This window comes from Myotis nattereri (assembly GCF_964212035.1).
Source record: "Myotis nattereri genome assembly, chromosome: 12".
NCBI classification, from domain to species: Eukaryota; Metazoa; Chordata; class Mammalia; order Chiroptera; family Vespertilionidae; genus Myotis; species Myotis nattereri.
The window spans coordinates 6,349,551-6,360,990 of NC_138087.1; the positions used below are offsets into that span (position 1 = coordinate 6,349,551).

General features: G+C 55.6%; 1 protein-coding gene and 1 long non-coding RNA gene across 2 annotated transcripts; one reads left to right on the forward strand and one right to left on the reverse strand.

Moving 5' to 3' along the window:
- Nucleotides 1–205: 205 nt before the first annotated feature.
- On the reverse strand, nt 206–2,023 carry GADD45G (growth arrest and DNA damage inducible gamma). The gene is made up of 4 exons (XM_081103448.1): nt 1,589–2,023; nt 1,225–1,326; nt 899–1,112; nt 206–807 (listed from the first exon to the last, which is right to left on the reverse strand). Exons 1-4 carry the CDS (start codon nt 1,819–1,821, stop codon nt 697–699), a joined length of 660 nt encoding a protein of 219 aa, XP_080959574.1. The 5' UTR covers nt 1,822–2,023; the 3' UTR covers nt 206–696.
- Nucleotides 2,024–2,161: 138 nt separating this feature from the next.
- Nucleotides 2,162–3,591, forward strand: LOC308527995. The gene is made up of 2 exons (XR_013996663.1): nt 2,162–2,245; nt 3,101–3,591. It is a non-coding gene; the product is annotated as an uncharacterized lncRNA (long non-coding RNA).
- Nucleotides 3,592–11,440: the final 7,849 nt, after the last annotated feature.

Below are 11,440 nucleotides of genomic sequence, written 5' to 3' on the forward strand. Positions count from 1 at the left end.
AACAGGAGCTGGTCTCAAGTCCTGCCCTAACTCTGGGCAGCCTCCCCTCCTCCACTTCCCGCTCCCTGGGGGCCTGTAACTCAGCCCAGACAGGAGGACAGAACAGGTGCCTCCAGCTCCATGAGCTGCAGCAGTATCTACACCTGCAGACCATCTCCCCCTCAGGAAGGACCCCCTGCCCTCAATAATGAGAGTAAGTTTGTTTCAGTAAGTTTATTGTAAAAGTCAAAGCTGCAGCAGCATAATCCTTTAGAAGATGAAGCATGCCCGGATCCCTTTTGAAACAGTAGCGCAGACTGCTAGGTCGGTCAGAGCTCCAGCAGCTGTGCAAGTCCAGGCCGCCTGGCCTCGCCTTCCCCTGCTTCCTGCCCACGGCGCAGGCTGCTGAGTCACGCCTGCCCGGCCAGTCCAGTCCGTCCTTCGTCCTTCCCAGCACCGCGGCCAACGTCTGGCCTTCCGGGGCGAGCACCGGCTCCCCACACTTGTAGAGTCCTGGGCTCTGGGCCAGGCCGCCCCTGCCGCCTCCAGGCCCCCTCCTGGGAGGGAGCCGCGCCTCCTCCTGGCACTCCTCGGCCCCCGCTTGCCAGTCTCCACGCCGAACTCAGGCGCCCTCCGAGGGCGCGCCGCAGAGCCAGCCCGGGGCTACGCGCTCGGGGGCGCCTCCACATAGATCAGACCACGGCCCGCCGCCGGCTGTCACTCGGGGAGGGTGATACTGGGCACCCAGTCGTTCACGCTGCGGCTCTCTTCGCAGAACAGGCTGAGCTTTTCCAAGGCGGGGTCCTTCCATGCGTCCTCCTGGGGGTTCTGCGGGGAGAGCGCAGAGGTCAGCCAGGTTGGCCACCGGCGCCACCCGGGCCTGGGGTGGGGGAGCGAGGAGCCGTGGGAGTACACTCACCGAAATGAGGATGCAGTGCAGGTCTCCGGGCGCGCCCGCCTCGTCGCCGGCACCCACGATGGCCGCCAGCCGCTGCACGTCGCCCACACGCACGATGTCGATGTCGTTCTCGCAGCAAAAGGCCTGGATCAGCGTGAAGTGGATCTGCAGCGCAATGTCGCCCTCGTCCTCCTCGTCGGCGGCCAGCACGCAGAAGGTTACGTTGTCGGGGTCGCTGCGCGGGCAAGGAGGGAGCGCTGCGGTCAGGGCAAAGAGCCCTGGGGTCCCCCGCCGTCCCCCCGCCGCGACCCGTCCCCAGTCCCTCTGCGCGCCGTATCTGTACTCACACGTTCAGGACCTTGGCGGACTCGTAGACGCCGGCGGTGAGGCAGCCCTGGCGCTGCGCCGACAGCAGCAACTCGTGCAGCGCTTTCCCGGCGCCCTGCATTCTGGAACAAGCCAGTGCGTGAGCGCCGAAACGCGGCCGAGAGCCCCGCCGACGTACATCCCGCCCGGCTCCCCGGCCTGCGGGCTCCCCGGCCTGCGGGCTCCCCGGCCGGCGGGCTCCCCGGCCGGCGGGCTCCCCGGCCTGCGGGCTCCCCGGCCTGCGGGCTCCCCAGCCGGCGGGCTCCCCAGCCAACCGGCTCTCGCCTGACCAGTGGTCACAAACCTCCCCGCGCTCTCAGACATCCGAAACCGGCGCCTACCTACCTGGCTGTGCTTTCAGGAACCGTGTCCTGGCCGCGGATTTCTTCCAGAGTCATGGTGCGGGGCGGTGGGCGAGCAGCTAGATATCCACGCGGAGCAGGCGGGGCGCACCGAGCGGAGGGGAGCCGGATCCGTGCAGTCCCGCTGGCGCGCGCAAGCGAGTTCGCTAGTCGCCGCTGCGCGCGCTTATAAAGGCTGGGGCGGCGCCGCCAGCTGGCGCGGGGCTGCGAACCCATTGGCCGGCGCCCGCTTTCTGATGCAAATGAGGCGGCGGCCGGCGGCTCGTGCCAGAAGGCCCTCGTGGGGAGGGCTGCGGGGGATGACAATGCCTCAAATCTGCCGCTTTTGTCGGGTGTTACTAGGCAGACTGGGAGCCTGCAGATTTCATCTTGCTTTTTTTTAAGTCCTTAAAAGGAAAAGTTATATTTAAAAACCCCTGTTTGCGAATAGGACGCTGCAATTTTTGAAATGCACCTTTGGAGAACCTAAAGGATTTATTTTGCATTTATTTTTGTTGCTGTCTTTCTAGGTTTGTCTTAACTTTTGAATTTGGAGTTTTTGAGGCTGTTACTTTGAAACCGAAACTTAAAATAACCCCCTCTCCCCCGGCACTGGTTTTAAGCTTTCAAAGGTCTGGCCACAGCACCCTCCAGCCGACACGTAAGCGCGGGCGAGGCCTGGGTGGGAGCTGAGTCCCGACCCGACGGCGCTGGCAGGTCCTAGCCCAGCCCCAGCCCTGGCCGTGCTGCGGGACTGGGTCGCGCGAGCAGATTGTGGCCGGCGCACGCGGCTCGTTTGCATTTCTATGGAAGGCGCACAATAAGGAAGGTCTGGCGTGTGGCGGTTTGCAGGAGGGATAATCGAGGCTTTCTCTTCATAGCGACACTGTCCACCTGCCGCCGGCTGGGCTGGGGTGGGGTGGGGTGGGGTGGGGTGGGGTGGGCAGGGCGGTGTCGGCGAGCTGCCTGGAGCGAGGGGGTCTGGGCCCCATGCCGCTCCTGCGTCCTTTGGTGAGCGTCCGCTGCACGCGCCCCTTTGCACCCACGGCTTGTAATTCCACCCCACCCAGTCCTCTCAGGCTTTCGGAGCGGCCGGGCGCGGGGCGGGGGGGGGGGGGGGCGGGGGAGGGGAGCATGTGTAAAGAACACCTTGGTGCCGCACCAGGTGCGCTCCCGCTCCCACTCCGCCCGGACCCCAGGTTCCAGTCCAGAAGCTTGGGAAACGCGTCTTGGAATCCCTTTCCCCTGGCGCCATCTACAGGCCGCCAGAAAGATTCTGACTTCCCCATTTCCATTGGCCTCTGGGGGTTGGCCTCCAGCCCTAGGGTCTCCTGGTGGCCCTGACAGGGTCCCCCTGAGCCCCGTCCAAGTTACCCCTTGATGGAAGTCAGAGTAGGGGCTGCAAAACCCACCCGGGGAGGTGGGCACGAATATGGAGGGAGAGCCCATATTTCTTATGCTATTTTGAAATGTTTTATTTACTTAAATATGCATATGTAAAAAGCTTGTTTTCCAGAAATAAATAGAATAATAAAGCTGGAAGAGACCTCGAGGACGTTTAAGAGACATTGCTGTGATGTGACCATTTGGGACCTACAGCATTACAGGCTGTTCGCGCTCTGCTACATGGAAGCTGCTCGGGGTGCTGCACTGACCCCTCCTTTCTAGCTAGCCCAGGCCTTGGAGAGGCAGGACAGTGGGCGGCAGAGGATTCCTGGAAGCCCGGGCAGGCTCTTCTGCAGGAGAAAGATAAGAAAGTAACCGAGAGAGCTGGCCTGGCGCCTCCCGGTGGCTTCCTGGCAGACGAGACCTGCAGATCGGCCAGCGCTGGGATTCCAAGAAGTGGCTGTTTGTTCACCTGGCATTCCTGAAACTCAGTGCGTGTTATCTTCCCGGGGCCAGGCACTCCCGCTGCGTTTGTTTGCTGCTGTTTCCTTTCTTTCTTTCTGGGTGGGATATAAAGTGAGGGTTGCTGCGATTGGATAAAGTCTGTTTAAGTGATTGAGACTTAGGCATTGTTCTTTTTAAATGTACTTTTTCCAGGTCCCCAGGAAATGTTGCAAATATGACTTACTTGACATCCTAGCACCCCCCTCCCCATTTATAACCCTAGAAGTCGGCCTGCACTCCAGGCATCAGCCCCTCCTCCCGGAGGAGGCTGCTGGGCAGACCTGAGGAGGGGCCAGGGGCCAGTTCCCTTTGGCACTGAGCCAGCTCTGAGGATGAGAGTTGATTGACAGCTACTGCGCTGCTCTACTTTGCTCACACCTTTAAGGTATTCCGTTGCAGGGAAACCACCTTTCTGACATAGGATATGACTTCACATGGGTTCATTGCGTCAGTCAAAATGGCCCCAAAGCCCTCACCTCAGGAAAGAAACATTTTCCCCCGAGGCGAGGCTGGCCTCCACCAGGAACCCCCAACCCCACCCTGCAGTGCAGACAACACTGAAGCTGTCTGGGACAGCACACTCCCCGGCCACAGGAGGGGAGGGAGAGCCCCCACCCCAGCCCCTGCTCACCTTCAGCCAGCAGACAGCAGGCTGCTGACAAAGGTAGTGACGGGCACTTGCCCTGCTGATGCAGGTACCATTGTCATTAGCCTAGTTACTGCCAGGAAGGGAGCAAAGCGGGCAGCCAGCCTAGGCGTGCCAGGTGGGCAGCTTCCCCAGCAAGCACTTCACACTCCCCAGGGCACTGGGCAAGACGATGGACACATGCCTAGAAAGTTGGGGGGACAGAGGGCAGGTGCTTGCTGTCCATCACTGCTGGGGACAGAGGAGGTTGGCCAGAATGGGCGTGGCTACTGCAAGGGCATGAAATCGGGGGCATTCCATCCCCTGAACAAATGAGTTTGCTCTTGTGCTCTTGCTGCTCTTGGGACTCCTGGGACTTGTGCGACTCAGCTTGTGGGGCTCCCCTGCATTCGCCCAGGTCGCCCACGGCCGTGGGGGCCCCACACAATGGACGAATGGACTGCAGCTGGCCTGATGCTGACCCGGACCCAGCTGCAACTTGGGAAGGACCCTGGACTCTGAGTGTGCTCCTGGCTTTACTGAAGGGCTGTAATTCCACGGGAATAGAGCTTTCCCCACATCTCATCCTCCTGCGGGGGCTCCAGAAATGCTTGTTCCCTGCAATACCCCCAAGAACCCCACTTCCACTCACAGTGTGAAAGACCACCCACGTTTTTCACTGATAACAATGCTGCCAGGGTCCCAGACAGCACCCACCCGTGTCAGCTGCTGGAGCCCCAGACCCAGGGGCTGTGTTGTTACCCCAGGCTCTCCATGATTGCACCCCTAAACCTTCCCCTGAACCGGAATAATGCAGGTGACGGTGACTTTATTAAATAGCAGGGCGCAGGCAGGCTGCTCGGAGCCCCACGCGGCTGCAGGCGGCCCACCTTGGACCGGGGGTGTCTTAGGAAAGGTCAGTCATCGCAGCCTTTCAAAGCAGGGGACTTGGCAAATGGGATTTGGCCACCATGTGCCTACAGTCACCCCCCCCACACACACACACACACACACCAGGTAACCATCAGCTGAAAGGGAGGCACTGGGACCGCAGACTGCACCCTTTCGGGGACCCTGCTGCTTCATTATTGGCATGACCTGCTTGTCCCCTGCAGGCCTTTACATTTGCGATCTTTGAAAAGAAACTGAAGTTGGAAAGCAAAATAAAGGGGCCAGGTGCTTCAAAGATGCACTCAAATAGGCCAAGCATTATTTGTGCCCCAGATCTGCAGGGCCTGCTCCCTGGCACAGGCTGGGGGCCAGTGTGGCTTGGCCCCTTTCTAAATGGCAAGGGTGTTGCTTTCATTCCGCCACCCCCACCCCTCTGCCAGTCCTTACGCAGTCAGCGTAGGCCTCCTTGGGTTTCAAAAAGAGTGTTTCCCCCCAAAAAAAAGTCATGGATGGGGGTGGACAGCAATGACTCAATGACAATACTACATTAACTCAAAAAGAAACCAGCCTTGCTGGTGTGACACAGTGGTTAGAGCATCATATTGCGCACCGAAAGGTCAAGGGTTCAAGGAGGGCGTGTCCCTGGGTTACAGGTTCGCTCCCCACCCCCAGCTGGGGCACTTTGGGGAGGCAACCAGTTGATGTGTCTCTCTCACATTGATATTTTCCTCTCTTTCTCTCTCTCTCAGACTCCCTCCACTCTCTCTGAAAAGGAATAGAAAAAATATATCTTTGGGTGAGAATTAACAAAAAAGAAAGAAAGAAACCAAATCTTTGTGCAAGATACACACTGAATGCTTAAAACCCAGCAGTGTCACCTCAAATGTGTCCCAGAATCTAACAGGCACAGCGCGGCGCCCCTTCTCCCCCCCCCCCCCCCCCCCCGTGAACTCTCAGGTCTGTCTGCAGATGGGGAGGCTTCAGGTGACAGCTGAGACAGGAAGCAGGAACCTGAGAAGGGAGATCCCCTCCTAGCAGAAGCCGGACATCCGTGGTCAGTGCCCACACGGACAGGAGCAACGGCTTAGCATGTGAGAGGGTCACATCTGCTCAGTGAAGTCCTGAAATGGGGTGGGGGACACGTCATTCAGGCACTTGGTACTTTCTCTGTCATGAGTAAGAAATGATTGCGACACTTGCCACAGCCATAGGCTGGAAACCCCTGAAAAGCCACAGATATGCTGACCTTCACGGGGTGGCCGGGGCCGGTCTGCTAAGCCTCGTCTCCCCGCATGAAATAAAGATCCCCCTTTGCCCTTCCTGAACCTCATAGGGAGTTTCTGAGGGTCACACCTGGTCACCCCTTGGCCCACATTCGGGTTTTGCTTGGTGGGCAATGTTCTGACACGGCTTACAAGTCTGGGTCTGACTTGCTCACTGGTGTCAGTGGGAGGGGGTGGAGCATACTTCCCATGTCACCCTAGACATGTCCCTGCTGGCACATGGCGCCCCCACCTGGCTGCTGCAGGCGGTGGAGTTTGGGGTAACTCTCTTTTCTAACAGCACACAGTAAGGGGAGACACTGTGGTCACCTTCTGAGGACATTAACATATGTAACAGAGTAATAGAACTTTCTAACGGAAAGCTCTGCTTTGTGTCCTGAGAGACAATTTAAAGTAAGTTCATACACAGCCAGAAAGGGCGGTGTGATAGCGAGGTTGCAGGGGCAGAACAGGGCTCGGAGCGGGGTTTGTTGTTTACCTAACTTTGACCTTAAGCGGAAAGTTGGGGCATGATTTAAAGTTTCAGGTAAGACGGGGAGGTAAAAAGCCTGGACTTGAAAACTTATAAGACAGTGAAGAAAGAACTGAAGAAGATACAAATAAACAGAAGCGTACATCACGCTCATAGATAGGACGGATTCACCTAGATGAAATGCGTTATTATCCCACGCCGTCCATAGACTCAACACAGTTCCCATCCAAATACCAATGGTGTTTTTCACAGAGCAAATAATTCAAAAATTTGTGTGGAACCACAAAAAAATAATCTCCAAGTAGCCACAGCAATCTTGAGAAAGAAGAACAAAGTTGAAGATATTCTGCTACCTGATATCAAACTATACTACAGGCCATTGTCTTGGACTGGCATGAAAACAGCTACATAGATAGATGAGTGGAACAGAATAGAGAGCCCGGAAACTAACATGTATGCTCAATAAACATATGACAAAGGAGGCAAGAACATACAATGGGTTAAAGACAATCTATTTAATAAATGCTGCTGGGAAAATTGGCCGGATACATGCAAAAAATGAAACTGGACCACTGTTTCACACCATATACAAGATAAACTAGATGGATTAAACACTTAAAGGTAAGACTAAAACCATGAAAATCTTGCAGAAAACATAGGCAGTGAACTCTCTGACATATCTCTTAGAAATATTTTTTCTGACATATCTCCATGGGCAAGGGAAGCAAAAGAAAAAATAAATGGGACTACATCACATTAAAAAGTTTTTGCACAGCAGAGTAAAGCATCAACAGAACAAAAATGCAAGCCACTGAGTGAAAGAAGACATTCATCCCATAAAGAGTTGATATGCAACATTTATAGAGAACGCAGACACCTCACCAACAAACCAAGCAACCCAATTAAAGCGTGGGCAGCGGACCTGCACAGACACTCCTCCAAAGGGGACCAGGAGACATACGAAAAGATGTTCGACGTCACTAATCATCAGAGAAAAGCAATTAAAACCACAATGAGACATAACCTCACACCTGTCAGAATTGCTATCATCAGTAAATCAAGAAACAGTGTTGGTGAAGATGTGGAGAAAAGGGGACCCTCGTGCACTGTTGGTGGGATTGCAAATTGGTGCAGTCATTAACAGTATGTAGGTTCTTCCAAAAATTAAAAATGAAAGTGCCTTATGACCCAGCACTTTCACTTCTGGGTATATGTCTGAAGAAACCCAAAACACTAATTTGAATATGGTTTTCTTGTTTTTATTGATTTTCAGAGAGTGGAAGGGAGAGGGAGAGACAGAAACATCAATGATTCTAGGCTGCTTCCTGCACGCTCCCTACTGGGGATCGAGCCCACAACCCGGGCATGTGCCCTGACCGGGAATCGAACCTCAACCTTCTGGTTCATAGGTCAACACTCCACCACTGAACCACACCAGGCCTGAAACACTAATTTGAAAGAATATATGCACCCCTATGTTCATTGCAGCACTACTTACAGTAGACAAGATATGGGCAGCCCAAGTGCCCACCAATAGGCATGTGGATAAAGAAGATATGGAATATTACTTGGCTGTAAAAAGAATGAAATCTTACCACCTGCGACAGCAGGGATCGGCCAGAGGGTATTATGCTAAATAAAATAAGTCCGAGAGAAAGACGTAGAAACAGACTCACAGATAAAGAGAACAGACAGATGGTTGCGAGGAAGGAGGGAGGCTGGGGGCCGGGGTAGGGGGTGGGGAGGAAGGTGAAGGGATTAAGAAGTACAATACGGTAGCTGCAAAATAATCACCAGAATGTAAAGTACAGCACAGGGAATATAGTCAACAGCATTGTAATAACTGTATGGTGCTGGTGGGGACTGGAAGTAAAGTGTATGATTGTCTAACCAGAATGCTGTACACCTGAAACTAATATGAAATAATGCTGAATGTAAACTGTAACTTAAATGTAAACTTTAAAAAAGAAAAAAAACACTAAAGTATAAGTTAAGAGTCCATGCTTGTCAACACCATGAATCTACTTTTATTTCATTTGCCTAAAGAAATACATTCCAAAATATGTATTACGAGGAAATGCTCACTGCGATGGTTCTCCAACAGGGAAAGCGAGAGGCCACAGCAGGGGCGCATCCACACGTGAGGCGTGAGGCGTGTGTCCTGCCCGATGCGGACGCGGGTGCTAACCTGCGTGTTTCGCATTGTGCAAGCGTGTCCAGTGCACGGATGAGCACGTACAAATATCAGGGTAGGATGACGGTTATATCTTGAAGTGGTGACGTTTTACATATTTTTTCTTTTCTTCCCTACACTTCTCTGCAATTAAGCATCCTGGAATTTGATTTTCTGTAAGACAAACCTTAGCGCCAGGTCCGTCCCCTGACCCCTGCCTCAGGCGCTGTGCAGAGGGCTTTCCACCATATGGTGGCAGATCAAGCAGCCAGACACTGCGGGCTGTGCCGCTGGGGAAGCAGAGGCCAGAGCGTGACCTTTGGCCTGACCTGCTTGTCTCGCTGTGATGTGCTCTGTTCTCAGCGGAGAGAAATGGCTCCGCTGCACTCACTCGGCAGTTAGCTCTGGGAGGACGGGATGGAGTGTCAGGTGACACACAGAGGCAGAAGGAGAGCCAGCAGCCCACACCGGACCCACCTGTCCGTAAAGCGCGCACTGTAGCCAGTACCAATGAATCAAACTCTCTCACTCCCTTTGTGCAAACATGTCTACTTTTATGAAAGGATTACAGCAGTAGGTTATGGAAAATTTTTCCATTGTGCACATAATACATCAGGAATTCTAAAAATTCAAAATCTTTAAGTACATTCAGTCCGTTTTTGAGACTCTTGTGAGTGCAGTTCAGTTTTGCCGTACTGAATCTCACCCGTTCACAACGAGCGTTGCGGGGCTTGCGTGTGCTGTTATTAATGGCAATGGCACTCGGGGCTTCCTTGTCACTTTTACAGGCACGATTCCCAGCACTCTGGAACAGCATTTCATCCGCATAATGACCCTAGTTGGTAGGGACCCGTCATCATCCACGGGGCAGCGCCTCCCCAAGTGCTCCTCCAGGGGACATGCTGGGAGCACAAGCTCTCAGCCCCGTGCCAACTCCGGGCCGGGAGCTCTGGGATGGCCAGCGATCCGCTCTGCCTCATAACAGACCCTTCACAGAGCCTGATGCGGCCCGTGTGAGAGCCGCTGGGATGGGACTGACGACAACCCGGACATCAAAACTGGGGTTGGGGAAGTGGCAGGGGCAGTTCTCCAAACGCAGCCACCACGATAGTAAGCAAATTTTAGGTGAATTACTCTTGATCCTATGGGGGAGGGGGAGGGCCTCTTGGCCCACCAGGCTGCTGTGGGTGGAGGCGGGTTGTGGGGGGGGGGGGGGGACGGAGGGGCCCTGGTGTCGAGTCCCTGTGGCTGCAGCCCACCCCATGCCGCCTGTCGCCCAGGAGAGACAGGCAGGGGCTCTCGCACAGACACCACGCGGGATGGAGGCTCCCTCCTTTGGGTCAGGATTGCAGGCATCCGTGGCAGCCGGGCCCAGCCAGCCGGCAGCAGGTGGCACTCCCAGGTGGCTGCAGTGACAGGCTCCCGCAGAGAATCGCCAGGCCAGAGGGGGACAGCAGCCCACCCAGACCCCCAGGACGCAGATGTCACCATCGTGCGTGTGCAGTGCACACTCTGATGGAACTTGTATTGATGGAAATTGGGCCACACTGAGCAGAAATCGCCTGGTGAGCTCCCGCAGGCTGCTCTGATGTGGCCAGCTGCCGCTCCCCACCTGCTGCCCTTTCCCCCAGGGCAGGGGCTGGCTGCTGGTCACCCCACTGACTTGGTGACGACAAGATGCTGGAAACGCTGCCATTGACAAGAGGACGGCAGGCGAGTGGGACGAGGCTGTGCTGAGTCAGAGAACAGGGACAGCTGCATGCCACCTCCTCCCACTGCAGCCCCTGGGTCAGGGCAGGGGTCACCGGGAGAAGGGTGTGGGGATGCTATTGGGCCTCTGCCCGTCCCTCCCCACTCACCGTTTGTGGGCACAGTAGCACCTGCCTGTCTGGGGGTCCTCTGCCTGTGCAGGCATGCCTGGCCCACTCTCCGGGCAGGAGGGGGGTGTGTGTGTGTGGCAGGGGGAGGGGGGTGGGGGGCGAGGGGGGGAGAGCTTAGAGAGGTTCCACCAAAGACAAATAGGATTTGGTGGATGCTTCCCCTCTCCCCACAGGAGAGATGACCCTGCGGAGGGCCTTGCCACCCTCTAGGGGCCCAAGAAAGACTGCACCCAGGTGCCCACGTTGGCACCTGTCCATGCCTTCTTGGCTGATTCCAGATTCTTATCTGGCAAAACACAACTACAGATGCTGCTGCGAAGTGTGGTCTCGGTGTGGGTAACACTTAAAACCAGTGAACTCGGGGTAAAGCAGCGCCCCCTGGTGGCCTTGTCCAAGCTGTTGAAGAGAAGAGGCTCAGCTCCTCGGAGGAAGAGAACTCCCCCTGCAGATGGCCCTGGGACCCCAGCTGCAGCATTGGCTCCGCCTGCAGTGTGTGGGCGTGGCAGCCCACAAGTGGACCAATGTCCTGTGACTGGCACTGCCCTCATGTGGGTGAGCTGGTGGACCGAGTGGAGGTGGTCTGTGTTAGGATCTGGCAAGGTCGGGGACATTAACACTGGAGTGATGGAGGAGGCTGTGACC

Excerpts from the sequence above, each read along its gene's own strand:
- GADD45G (XM_081103448.1), bottom strand. The coding sequence starts at position 1,821 with ATGGGTTCGCAGCCCCGCGCCAGCTGGCGGCGCCGCCCCAGCCTTTAT. Across the intron at positions 1,113-1,224 it reads TCCGCCAAGGTCCTGAACGT|CGACCCCGACAACGTAACCT; the intron begins GTGAGTACAGAT and ends TTGCCCGCGCAG. Across the intron at positions 808-898 it reads TGCACTGCATCCTCATTTCG|AACCCCCAGGAGGACGCATG; the intron begins GTGAGTGTACTC and ends CTCTCCCCGCAG.